Source organism: Leptonotus elevatus, chromosome 15 (assembly GCF_054856555.1).
Source record: "Leptonotus elevatus isolate MCC_2025b chromosome 15, RoL_Lele_1.0, whole genome shotgun sequence".
NCBI classification, from domain to species: domain Eukaryota; kingdom Metazoa; phylum Chordata; class Actinopteri; order Syngnathiformes; family Syngnathidae; genus Leptonotus; species Leptonotus elevatus.
In genome coordinates this window covers 7693664-7707021 of record NC_141253.1, presented here as the reverse complement: position 1 = coordinate 7707021, position 13358 = coordinate 7693664, and the positions used below count along the sequence as shown (strand labels likewise).

General features: G+C 38.4%; 1 protein-coding gene across 3 annotated transcripts in view; it reads right to left on the bottom strand.

The window, feature by feature from the left end:
- plppr1 (phospholipid phosphatase related 1) overlaps positions 1-13358 on the bottom strand; it is a 44578-nt gene that overhangs the window by 7612 nt on the left and 23608 nt on the right. For all 3 annotated transcript variants that reach the window (XM_086097155.1, XM_086097154.1, XM_086097156.1), the window contains 2 exons: positions 8695-8883; positions 1793-1925 (listed from right to left, as the gene is read on the bottom strand). In XM_086097155.1, coding sequence (XP_085953281.1) covers positions 1793-1925; positions 8695-8883 — 322 coding nt within the window. The remainder of the gene's footprint in view (positions 1-1792; positions 1926-8694; positions 8884-13358) is intronic.

The following is a 13358-nucleotide window of genomic DNA, read 5'->3' as shown; positions in this document are numbered from 1 at the left end:
CATTTGCACTGCACAAAACGCCACTATTTCAACACCTTTATTTAATTAAAGTAATAACCTGGATGATATACACTCAAATAAATGTAGTTTACGCCACCGGCTGCGGTACGGTGATGTAAGCGAAAGCCTGTGGCCCACTGATGAACGCCTTTTTCATTCGCTGTTATTACACACTGGACGAGTGTGTAAATAAATGCTTATTAGTTTACTGCTAATGAAAACCAAACAAATGTGTCATAATCTCAATAAAGCCTTCAACTGGCAAGTGAGTGGCTATAATTATGAAGTTTGCAAGCGATGTAGAGCATAGAATGCAGACATTTATCAAAAGGGTATGAAATCATTATTAGGGCATTTTAAAATGGCGGAGAAGCAGTGATTCCCTCTAGTGGCTCCCTCTAGTGGTACGTGAACCAAATGCTCTGCAGTATACTATTTTTTTTTTTTCATTTTCTAGACGGCTAATCATCGACTTATTTTGTGACGATCGGAAGTTCCGAATCTGATCGAATGGCCATGACGTGGAGTCCCTCAAGGGTCAATCCTCAGACTCCTTTTGTTCAGTCCGTATATGTTACGGAGGAAAGCTTTTATCAGTGCGAACGTTCGCTCCTGATTGGTGGACTGTTTCCACGGACGTGTTAGGAATTTGAGTCCCGTGTCTTGTCTGCATATGCTAATTCGGCTGTGTGAATGCCCACTTCTGATTGGTGGGCTGGTTTTTACGCTAGTTCATGATTGGCTGCTGGCCTCAGCGTCCTCGGACTTCAGTTCTGAATGTTGTGTTTACAAACAGCTACGGAAAAACTGGATGAATCAAAATTTTCTTCAGCTAATTCAAAACAAAAAGGTAATTGTGTTTGGTAATAAAGAAAAGAGGTTTGATGCTAGTAAACAGTTTTTATTACTGTCTTTAAAAACCAAAGACTACGTCCGAAATCTTGGGGTGCTGAGCAGTGTTGCAAATTTTTGTGTTGACTTCCCTTTTAAAATGTCATATTTGTATGTAATTTAAAGACACTTTGTTAAACCATTTGGTTGGTTAAATTATTATTATAAAAAAAAAACTACTTAAAGAAATAATAATAATAATCATCATCATCATTTGAGTACAAAACATTATTACATTCTCAAGACAACTGTATTTCCTTTGCACTTTTTGTGTCATGAAACGGACATAAGCTAAATGTGTGCCGCGATTGAACTGCAAGAAGCCAAATGGGCTTCAGTGAACAATTTCCAAAGAAGGCTTGTAAAAGGCAGTCATCAAACGTATTTATCTACTTTCCTGCTGGCATTGCTTGCATCGCGTTCATCGCGGCATCGACTGGCTTTGAGCCATCGTAGAAAAATGACCCATCTGGTCATGTATCATGTCACGAAAAGGTCATGGAGACTTGATCATTGTGCTTATTGAAATATTGCTTGACTAATGTTAATTATAAAACATTTTTCTGAAAAACCCATTTGTTAATTATCACATTCTGCTGATAGTGACAAATGTTTTTCATGGCATGGGCTGTGTAAATGGTTGATTAGAGACTTTCGCAACAAACAAGCTATAATGACAATTTCATCTTCTGATGCTAGCTAGCTAGCATCAGTGGCTAAAGCCAAACTGTGGCAGGGTTTTTACTTTCTGGACCTGGATTTGCCACCTCTGGACATAAAATATAGTTTTTGCTTCATAACAAATGTGCAAATAATGCCACGAAAGCTGGAGGAGAGCTACAAATACGTACAGACGTTCTGATTTTCCATTTGACACGGTATACAAATGGCTTAACTTTACCTATAAATCGTATGACGCGGCGAATAAGAGGGTTGAGGTAACAACAGTCGCCAGTTACGATGGTCTTCTCCTGGGCCAAGAGAGATTCCCTTGTCGATTTCATGGCATACATGGACACCTCCCCGACGAAAATCTAGAAACACACGAAGAAGAGAGGCGTGTTATATAATAAGGACGAGAGATAACATTGGACTTGTGGCTGGCTCTTGTGTACACAAGCACTGTTTGGCAATGCGGTCTTTGCTCGGCTCTATTACAGCGGTGACATTTCATTACCTCTGATGGAAAAACTGCTGCTGGACACACTAAATGAAATTCCTACAGCGAGGCAGGCTGCAGAGTGTTTGTGTTCATAACAGACTTTCCCTTGACCCTCACAATGTCCTTCATAAATGTTTTTTCTTGAACGCAACCTCCTCCAAGCAACTTTGTACACGTTTGTTAGCAGGTATTATACAGATAAAAATATGACTGTGTTCCTAACTGAGGTTTTACTTTTGGCCATCAAATGTGGCGTCCATCAAGGGTCAGTCCTCGGACCCCAATTTGTTCAGTTTGTATATGTCACTCTCTGTATATTTTCCCCCGCCCTCTAAAAAAATATATATTTATACGTGGCCCTAATACGCCGCCGTAATTTTCAATAGATACCTTTTTCTGTTTTTTTTTTTTTTTTTGCTTTGCCATAAATACATGTAGTGTAACTTGTGATGTGAGTAATGGCACAAACATCCGAGTAGTACGCTACGTGTATTTCTCGTGTAAGTTTCTGAGTTTTTTTCTCGCAAACGTGCCACCTTATTAAGTCACAAATTTGCCATTTTATAAACTTGCAAATTTATGAGTTTTTCTCTGAATATTATATACCCCCCCACCCCATGAATTTTTTTTTTTTTTTTTAGCAAGGCCCTAATACGCAGTCATTTTATTGTGACTGACTTTTACATCCCATCTCGAGTCATCATCATGAAGCGGGATGAATCTTCAAACGGATGACGTGTGACAACATGCAGCTATGAAATGCACACCTAAAAAGCATCCATCCGAAATACAGAAAAATGTGCCTGAACAAAAAGTTTGCGTCATGTGAACCAGTCACACTCTTCCACACACTTTGCCCGACTCAAAGAGCACTTCCATGTGTCTTAATAACACTGGCAGAGTAATTAATGGGAGCGCAGGATCGCAATACCCTTGAAAGTCCATAAAACGCTTCACCTGTGACATTAAAGTGACGGATTGCAACTGCCCACCATATTCAGGCCGAGTCTTTTTGTGCAATATCATCTCATTCAACGTGGCGACGTCCCTGGAAGAAAACCGTAACTGACGAATGTTGCCTTTCCTTTCATACGGTGCTGCCAAAAGTGACAAACAAATCAACTGAATTGTTTGAGGTAGCAGTCATTGTGATTTTCTTAATCACTCCTGTGAAAGTCTGTGCAGGGCCGCAGCAAGCTCGCTTCCAAAAAGCAGAAGTGGAACGCAATAAAGGCATAAAATCATTTTGCTATCTGCTGATGCATCCAATCAATTCCCTGCTATATTTGTTTTCTTGCACTGCAGCATATTTGCTTAATCTTGTCATCTCTCAAGATAATGCCCAAACTGTGAAACAAATATGTCTGCCTTCAAGGAAGAAACAAATAACTCAATACATAAATCAGTTATGCAGTGCGGCTCTTCTTTCTCTCTTTCATTTTACGGAGTGATCTTTTTAGACTTTCATCTTCCCCTCTTTTGGTCAGCGCCATTTTCAACTCGAAGACCGCTAGCGTGTTTGTCAAGTGTACCATCACTTCCTACAGTCTCTTAATGGACTGGATTCACTTGGAAAATGCATTTAATATATATATATATATATATATATATATATATATATATATAAAATATATTTTATTATATATTTCTTTTTTTTTTATGGGGCAACACTAAATAAACGACACTTTGACACAATGAAAATTTGTCAACGTGCAGCTTATATAACGCACTTAAATTCACTGTTCCTTTAAAATAACTCAAAATACAGCCACTCTGGAAACAAAAGTGAGTACACCCCTAAGTGAAAACGGCCAAAGGACATAGGTGGCTTCACAGGTTGCCACTGGAATCTTCTTCCACTCCCGCCATTTGAGGATGTTCAATAGGGTTTCGGTCTGGAGACACGCTTTTGCAAATCAGTGGTCATCTTTGAAGGTGCACATGTTCTCTATTCACACCTGAGACGATGTAAAATGGGGAGGAAAAATGACGACTTGTGCTCAATTTTGACATTTTCACGACGAGGCCTTTCCAACGGTGTGTGGCCCGTCGCGTTCCGACCTTGCTCGTTAGAATCGGCCCACCGGGCAGGCGCCCGAGTCACCCGGTCAAAATGGAGTTCTCAGCCTCGTATCATCATCATTAAAATTAAGAGTGTCATTTCTAACAGCTGTTTTATTGTTGTTGTTGTGTTTTATATTTGATAAATATGGATCGATCACCATAAAAATAAAGTCAAATAAATGTTTTGGATATTAGTTTAATTCGATGTTATTGTTGTTATTATTATTTTAACATCTCCAAAGGTTTGAACACTGGGAGTGTAAAGGTCTTACGCATACTGTATTTAAATAAGAGATACAGAATGTGAGAAAATGTTAACGCCTATCGGAGAAAAGTGATTTGTGGTGCAGTGTGGTGAGGTGTTAGCCTTTAAACATATAATATTGTAAATTTAAAAAATATAGTATGGACGAAAAAACATTTAGAATAAATGAAAAAAATATATACTGTGCTGCATAATAAGTAAATTTAAAAAACGTATTTTGGATTTTTTTTTAAAAAAGAACATATGTGATGATTGAAAAAGCATACATAATAAACTAAAAAATCATACCAAAAAGAAAAAACATAAGAAACGGAAAAAAAAATATATATATATATATATAATTAACGAAAAGAAAAAAAAACATTTTAGAAGGTATTCAATTAGCCTCACATACATGTTTTTGGAAAGTAGGACGAAGTCAGAGTGCCTGGAGAAAACATATGCAAGTACGGGGAGAAGATTCAAACCCAGATCTTCCCCGTCTGTAAGGCTGTTAGATGTGCGAACCACTATTAACCACTAACCACTATTACACTGTGCTGCTCTCTGTGATCCTTCTGCTTTTAAATGAAAACAAACTGAGAGACACCGGCCACTTTTTCAATCTCATGGGCTTTTAAAAGTTCTAATTTCTCTTCCAATGCCAATTTTGAACACACATTCATTCATTGCTCTTTATGAAACGATTTAAATTGAAATAGATTTTTGGTTATATGCAGCAATAGATCAAATAGATGAACAAAATTCTAATCTAATTGTAATTCAGCGTAATGTGTCACGCCGCTAGTAATTGGAAGTTCGAAGAATAGAAAATTGCCTTGGGTTTCATGCCATTTTAAAGGAAAATGCTATATTGTTTTATTTAAATTCATCTGTCATTGTTTTTAAGGAGGATATTTGATTTATCAAAAGTGATTATCAAATTCTCGTGACAACACGGCGGGGCTTCTACCCTCAGACAAGAGGCGGTGGAGAACATTCCGCATAAATTACAGGTTGTTTGCTAATTGGCTAACATCCCGGCTTTGCCGCCATTAATTCTGATTGGCTGCTTGTGTGGTTTATGACGCGCGAGAAGAGGAGCGATGTGCAGCGTCAACAACCGTAACACCTGACAAAGCACTCTCAGAGGGCACAATTAAAAAGTGGAGAAAATACATGTGTACAAGGTAAAACAGGAAGTGATGAGTAGTGTTAAACCAAACTCCAGCGGCTGACGCAGCAGCACTCCTCACGGGTGTGAAGCGTCATCAGGGACAAAGCAGCTAAAAGGATTTATAAGGTTATAAATAGGATGCTATGTAAATATTCATACCAAAAATTAAATTAAGGGAAGAGGAAATAACTAATCCAATCCCATCAGGGAGAAGTGCTAAATATTCCATGACGAGACATCCGATTGGAGGCATCCAACACGTGTGGAAGGCCGCCGGTGATGACTCTCAACAAAGCAGCAGGAAATAACATCCGTCTGCGGTTCGACACAGTGAAATGCATGATGCTAGAAAAAAAAAAGAGTCTCATTAGAACATATAGTTTATCACCAAATGGCTCAGCGTGCTAGACAATCAGCATGGAGCAACACTGACACCTGCTGGCAGACACTTGTCACTTCTTTTTAAGGCATTTGAAGCACGTGGCAAATTGGTTTCATTCTGAAATCATTCAATTGGATGAGGCTGTTTGAGAGACGTTTCCGCGCGGACATTTTGTCCAGCTGGCAATTAAAAGATACAAATCCCAAATAATTCCATCAACAAGCAGCAAACTGCATTCAGTTTGACAATTGCACAAGATTGGAACGTCTCCCCGCAAGATCGAGTGTGTTTTGTAGCTTTAAAGACTAATGATGCTTTGACTTTACGCTTCAAATAAAATAATGTTTTGTCACGTCTGCACATGGAAAGCAATAAAAAAATTAAAAAAACATGATTGGACATTTCGTCTGATAAATGTGCAAGTGTGACTAACTGCATCCGCCAGGTTGCATTAAAACCAGAGTTGAATGCTGCCTAACTGTGTGTAGCTTGCAGCAGAGTGAAACAAAGTGGCAGTAAAGATAACAACAAGTTCTCTGTTATAGCAATTGCGTATTCACAACAATAATGGCCAGTCAGGCTTTCTGACATGTCATCCAGGGATTGTCATTAGTTACAAGACGTTAATTTATAATTACAAGCGGTGCCGTCATCATACGTGATGTCAGCACACCTCACTAAATCAAATTTTGTGTTGTCACGGATTGTTTCGCTTTGGTATTTGGCTTTTTGTGGCATGTTTATTTCTCAGAAAAGGGAACATTTCGGTCCCTTGATAGTACATAACAAATAGCAGTCAGATCAGCTGAGGAGAAGCATTGGTACTGGTTAGCGATGTTAAGCACAGTTACTCATTCCCGTTGGCTTGATAGGACTCGGTATTTGAGCTGTGTTTTGTTAACAAAGGGCTTCGATTTGGATCTTCTATGTCTGGTGTTGAGCATTTGAGTCCATCCGCTTGACAACAAGAGGAACAAGTGAAAAGCTAGCTAGCTAGCTGCCGTGTTTTATTTGTGATCTAAAGATAAGGTGCTTTACTTGCGCGTTTTATTTTGACATTGATTAATTACGTCAGTGGTTTATTTTGTATTTGTATTCATGTTAAAAACTGACATTTGTGAGATACTTCAGTTTATTAGACGTCCTTATTTGTCGCTAAAGTTGACTAACGAGTCATCTATATTAAGGACTGAGTGAAAGTTAAGACTGCTATTAGCCTCTCGCATTAGCCGCTAACAAGCTAGCTTGTGATCTAAAAAATAGTTTTACTAGCGTGCGTTGTTTTGACATTGTACATTAATTACATCAGTGCTTTGTATTAACAGTTTCTGTTAAAAACTGACATTTGTGGTATATTGTACATCCGTTTATTACACTTCCTCATTTGTCCCTAAAATTGTTTTTACCAGACTGAATAACTAGTAATTTATAGACTGCTGTTAGCATCTCGCATTAGCCGCTAACAAGCGAGTTGCCGTGTTTGTCATTTGCCATCTACGGCGTTTTACTTGCGTGCTTTATCTTGACATTGTACATTAATTACATCATTGGCTTATTTTGTATTTGTTTTCATATTAAAAACTGTTTATTAGACTTCCTTATTTGTCCCAAAAGTTGACTAACTAGTAATTTATATTAATTTATAAGACTGACTAACTAGTCATTTATATTGAGGACTGAGTGAAGGTTAATACTGCTATTAGCCTCTCGCATTAGCCGCTAACAAGCTAGCTGCTGTGTGTATAATCTTAAGTAATTTTTTACTTGCGTGCGTTGTTTTGACATTGTACATTAATTACATCAGTGCTTTGTTTTGTATTTGTATTTGTATTGTATTTCATATTCATATTTCATCAATTCATGTTACAAACTACATTTCTAGGATAGCCTTCATCAGATTATTACACCTCCTCATTCGTCATAATGAATTTTATGTGCAGAATGACTAGAATGGTAACAGTTCATGTTAAAAAAACGACATTTGTGGTATACTGTACATCCGTTTATTACACTTCCTCATTTATCCTTAAACTTGTTTTTACCAGACTGAATAACTAGTCATTTATATTGAGGACTGAGTGAAGGTTAAGACTGCTGTTAGCATCTCACATTAGCCGCTAACAAGCGAGTTGCCGCGTTCGCCATTTGCCGTCTACGGTGTTTTATCTTGACATTGTACATTAATGACATCATTGGCTTATTTTGTATTTGTATTGTATTCCATAATCATATTTGATCAATTCAAGTTACAAACAAAATTTCGAGGATAGCCTTCATCAGATTATTACACCTCCTCATTCGTCATATTGAATTTTATGTGCAGAATGACTAGAATGGTGTCCTTTTTTTTTTTTTAACCCTGTATTGAACCTTGTAGGCTACTGTACACATTATTGCACCAGTTTTGAAACACTGAAACATTTTTGGGGGTTCACATACATGATCCGGAAGAGTTTGCTGGATGTCGTATTCAAGAAGACTATTTTTAATTTGAAAGGTGCCTATGGCTATGCTACCCTCAGAACGCCTGATCTATGGGAGACCAGATCCCAATGCCGTTTCATTCACGGTCCACCCCCCTTTTTGGCTCGTTTTTGAAATCAAAATAAAGATACCCTCATACGTCAACAAATAAAATATGTTGGTTTTTTTGGAGCCTTAATGATGACGAGCGGTTTAGAAAATGGATGGATAAATACATGTGGGGAAACCGAACAGTACTTAGCATTAGCACTGAGCAAAAACTTTCAAGGCAACGAAGCTGTTTCACTCACAATAGCGGTTGGGGCAGCGGCCACCACACAGTACAAGATGAGCGGGGGTACAAAGCTGGCCTCCTCCGTGCCGGGGTACGGCTTCATCAGCTCGGCGTCATTGCAGAAGAAGCCCTGCACGTGCACGCTGAAAAGGTCGGTGCACTCCATGTAGTAGGCCAGCAACACCGTGCCGGACATGATGACCAGCTGGAAGAAGAACATGTCGGAGTGAGCCGAGGACGAGTTTAAGAATTCCCATTTAAAAAGTTAATTCCCTTAAATCCGCATCCAACAACCCTTTTCGACTCCCCGACTGCGCTTGTCTCGCAGCTTTTAACACAAAACACGCACATAAACAGTCTCTCTCTTTCGCTCTCTCTCCTCCTACTGCACCCCCTCATCCTTTTTTATGTCTCCAACATGAAGCTTTTGTCTCTGCTCTTTTACCCCCACTCTTTCCAGAATCAGCTCGCAGGCATGTTTGCTTCTTTTTTTTTATAAAGTATGATATATTTAGCCCGCGATGACGAACCCAGGCTAACAATGCAAAAAAAAACGTAAGGCGTAACGAAGCGTTTTTAAGTGGCTCTCTGTGAATATCCTCCGCATTTTGTATTATTCACGACTAATGCGCCGAGATTGCAAGCAACCCACTGGCAATCTGTTGCGGTTTTGGATATCGAAGGAGCGTGATGAGACCAGTTTGCGTATGCAAGCTTAGGGCTTGGTCAAAATAGAAGATGCTAATAATATAATATACATGGAGTGACAACTATTGAAAGAAAAATGTAATAATTAATGCTTACTTTGACTGGTGAGCTACACTTTTAAGTGATACTGTATATGATATAACAAAAACAAAAAAAAACTAGAAAAGGAGACTTAAATACTGTACACATCTGATACATACAGCCTTTCATTCTGTAACTCAAAGGTACAAATTTTATAGGGTCTGTTCTATTTTGCTCGCTAAGTAAATGCAATACCGAATGCTAACACTTGGTGGGACCAAATTACTTCTGAAGGATCATCCTTGTTTCAATAAGAGGACGAATCTGATGTGTTTTAACGGAGACCATGCTTAACAGAGCTTTATTTAAGTATATATAGTGTTTGGGATATATAATAATGATAAACATTAAAAAAAAAAAATTATATATATATATAGTGTGACTGCTCTATAAGGTCTGTGTACTTTCCAAATGAATACATCTGTAATGGAGCCTAAACAACTTCTCAAGGATTGCTAATCTAATGGCTGTAATATGGCTGTTTCATATTTGAGGATTTATACCATGTTGTGTGAACCAGACTGGACAAAATAACCAGCAGGGCGCAGACTGAGAAAACAAGGAAGCATGATAACTTTGGCAAATATACTCGTCCTCCAGATGGCCGTTTTGATACAGTGTGTGTGTTTCTGTGTGGCGTGTGCGTGTGTGGTTGTGGAGTTAATTTCATATGCCATTGTAAAAAAACACCTTGTGGTATCCATCCGCCCGTCCATTTGATACTGTATGGCATTGGCTGTGCAAGAAGAAATCAAGTAAAAAAATGTTTACTTTAATATGTTCTAGCCCCCCCCCCCCCCCCCCCCATTAGTCTTAGACGCCATTCTTATTAAGATTGCGAAAAATGAGGCGGCCATTTTGCCACTTGCTGTCAACAAAAAAATTACATCACAGTAAATTGCTCAGGCCTCAGGTAACAACCAATCGTGGCTGTTTTCTGAATTTGGTCATGTGACATTCGCCAGCTGAGCCGTGATTGGTCGTTACCTGAGCAACTGTGATGTCATTTTCAGTCGACAGCACGTGACAAAATGGCCGCTCCTGAGATGGATAAAAACAGGTTGATTTTGCTGCTTAACTCATAATAGAACATATTATTGTCAATGTTTGACTTTGCCTTTAACTCAAACTCTACCGCCATGTAAGTTCATCTGCCAACAGAATTTTTTTAGATGTAATATCATGTTACTGAGTAAATGCCTAAAACCAGCATGGAATTTAGATTCATGCCACTCAGGCATGTTTAGTATCATTAGCATGAGTGCATTTACTTGTTGACCTTCCTTCAAATTTTGTATGGAAATAGATGACAACATAAATTTTATATTTTTTTCATAATCATTAGAGGTGTGCCAAAAAATCTCATAAGAATCGCGATTCTCATTTAGTACGATTCAGAATTGATTTTAAATGTCCCAAAGTCGATTTTATTTAAATTATTTTATACTGCCTTGCCTTTGTCTGTGTGTGCCTTTATTTGGAGCGCTGTTCATGTTGTACCCGGTTTGGCCACTGAAGGGCAGTGTGGTTCCACGCGGTCTAATACACTGTTAAATTGTAGCCAGATTTGAGAGTAGAAGGAAACAGTCACGATCAAGTTATTCCAATAAAAAACTCATTTTTTTTTCAGCGTGAAGCCGTTCTTTTGAGTGATAAAAGTGCCGCGAGTAGCGCGCTAATTAGCATTAGCGAGTAGTAGTAGATCATTACAATTCCTTACACATCTATAGATTGAAGCAAAAATCATTGTCAATCAAATCATTTTGAATCAAAAATCGATTCTGAATCGAATCGCAGACCCAAACATCGGAATCGAATTGTGAGACATTCAAAGATTCCCACCCCTAATAATCATCTCCATTTTCTGCAGTATTTACCTCGGTGTGGTGTCATAATGAGATGCACCCAATTGGGTGGAAATCTAGCCTGGATCAGTCCCTGCAGAGTGAGGACACTTGGACCTAATTTGCATGTTTTCGGTTGCGTTGTGGCCTTATTTATGTGACACCTTCATACCTGGACAAGGGTCCCTTCTCTGTGAAATTTGTTGGCTCCATTATATGTGCTTCTCCGCTGCCATCGTCATGCCTTCTCAGCTGTGAGAAGGGCATGACTGGCACTCATAAAAGGAAGCTAGGAAGTTACTGCAGCAATTTATTATACAAGCCAACGTTGAAGGGCAAACGTGACAGAATACAGGACACGCCGATACTTGTCACCAAGCAATCACAGGGCACGTTTAGGCAAACAATCATTCACACTCACATTCACCTCTATGGGCAATTTAGAATTCCGTATCCTCAATTAGCCTCACAAGAATGCCTTTGGGGAATGTAAAGAAGCAGCCATAAAAAGCACGGGGAGGACTAAGACTAAGGTGTGCCTGCCGATTCTACGATTGTCAAATGCAATCGGCAGTCTTAATGCATGACCTGCTTGAAATGAGAAGCAACAATGGTGGATGAAAGAAGAAATGATAGCCACTTTCTAAACTTGAAACGCTGAACACAAATACAAAATTGGTGCTCGCTGATTTGAATGATTTATCAGCTGTAATGCATTTTCGGAACTTACAGAGAGAGAAAGGCCGCATGCATGCAATTAAGTAAAGTCAGGTGGTGAGTAGAATGTTGCTTTTCAGTCAGTATTTTGGGCGAATACAGTAGTTTGTTAGTAAGTGAATAACTGAAATGTTGTAAAACAGTGGTGTATAAACTATGGCCCAGGGGGCATTTGTGGCCCGCCGATCATTATTAATCAGTCCACGGCATACAAAAAAAAAAAAAAATGCTACTAATTAATTTAGCTTTTCTACATATGCAATGATGTAAACTGACTATTTAAAATGTAACAAATATATGAAAAATGTTCTGCGGTGAATAAAAATAACTTCGTATCAAGGTTCAAATGGTGAAAATATCCATCACAAATATCGGTAACCGCTTTCAAATTGATTGATCCGTTTACGACAGATTGCTTCTGTTTTGGTTCTAAATGTAGAGATTTGTTTTTAGAGCAGAGGCTGATATTTTCTGGTGGGTTACAGATGTCTCAACCCCCCCCCCAAAATTTTGGAAAACCCTAAAATGTTTTCCTGATAGAAAGCTATTCATGTAAGTAAATTTGTAGGGGAGGGGGGAAAAAACACTAATATATATATATATATATATATATTTTTTTTTTTTTTAAACAATTGTTTGCTTGACTAATTTTGGTGTGTTGATAAATTTAAGTTAAAAAATAGTTATAGGTGTATAAGGAAAGGTAATTTGTGTCTATTATTTTCTTATGTCGCATGTTTGAAATCATTCATTCTGTTCTTTTTTTTCCAGGTCTGTTTCCTGTGTTTGTCATTAGTGGGGTTTCCATCCGCCCATTTTTACTCGAATTTTCAAGAAATGCGAAAATAAAACTGAATGGAAATGCTAGAAATTCAAATTTTTGGCTATGGAAATAGTTTTTGCAAATAAACGCTGACAAGACCGGATACACGTTGCACGTTTTGACTGGATATTACGTCACATGTACGTTTGTAAGTTACAAAGCAATGGCGGACGATAAAGTTAGGTATGTTTGGGGGGGGGGGGGGGGGGGGAACGACGAAACTGAAATATTTGTGGAATTGATTAAAGAAGTGAATATTAATGCTATTTTAGATGGAAAACAGCAAAGAAACGCTACGGTTTATGGAGAATTACAAAAGCAGACTCGCTTCCTGGTCTTCTTCTTCTTCTTCTTTTAAATTACTGGTGGATCACATCTCTATGGTGTATACCGCCACCTCCAGTGGCGGAGTCCCCTCTCAATATTCGCAAAAGAAACGGGCATAAGTCGCATGTCCGTTTTTTGTATTTTCACAAAATGTGCTTAAAAATTTCAAAACATTTGGAT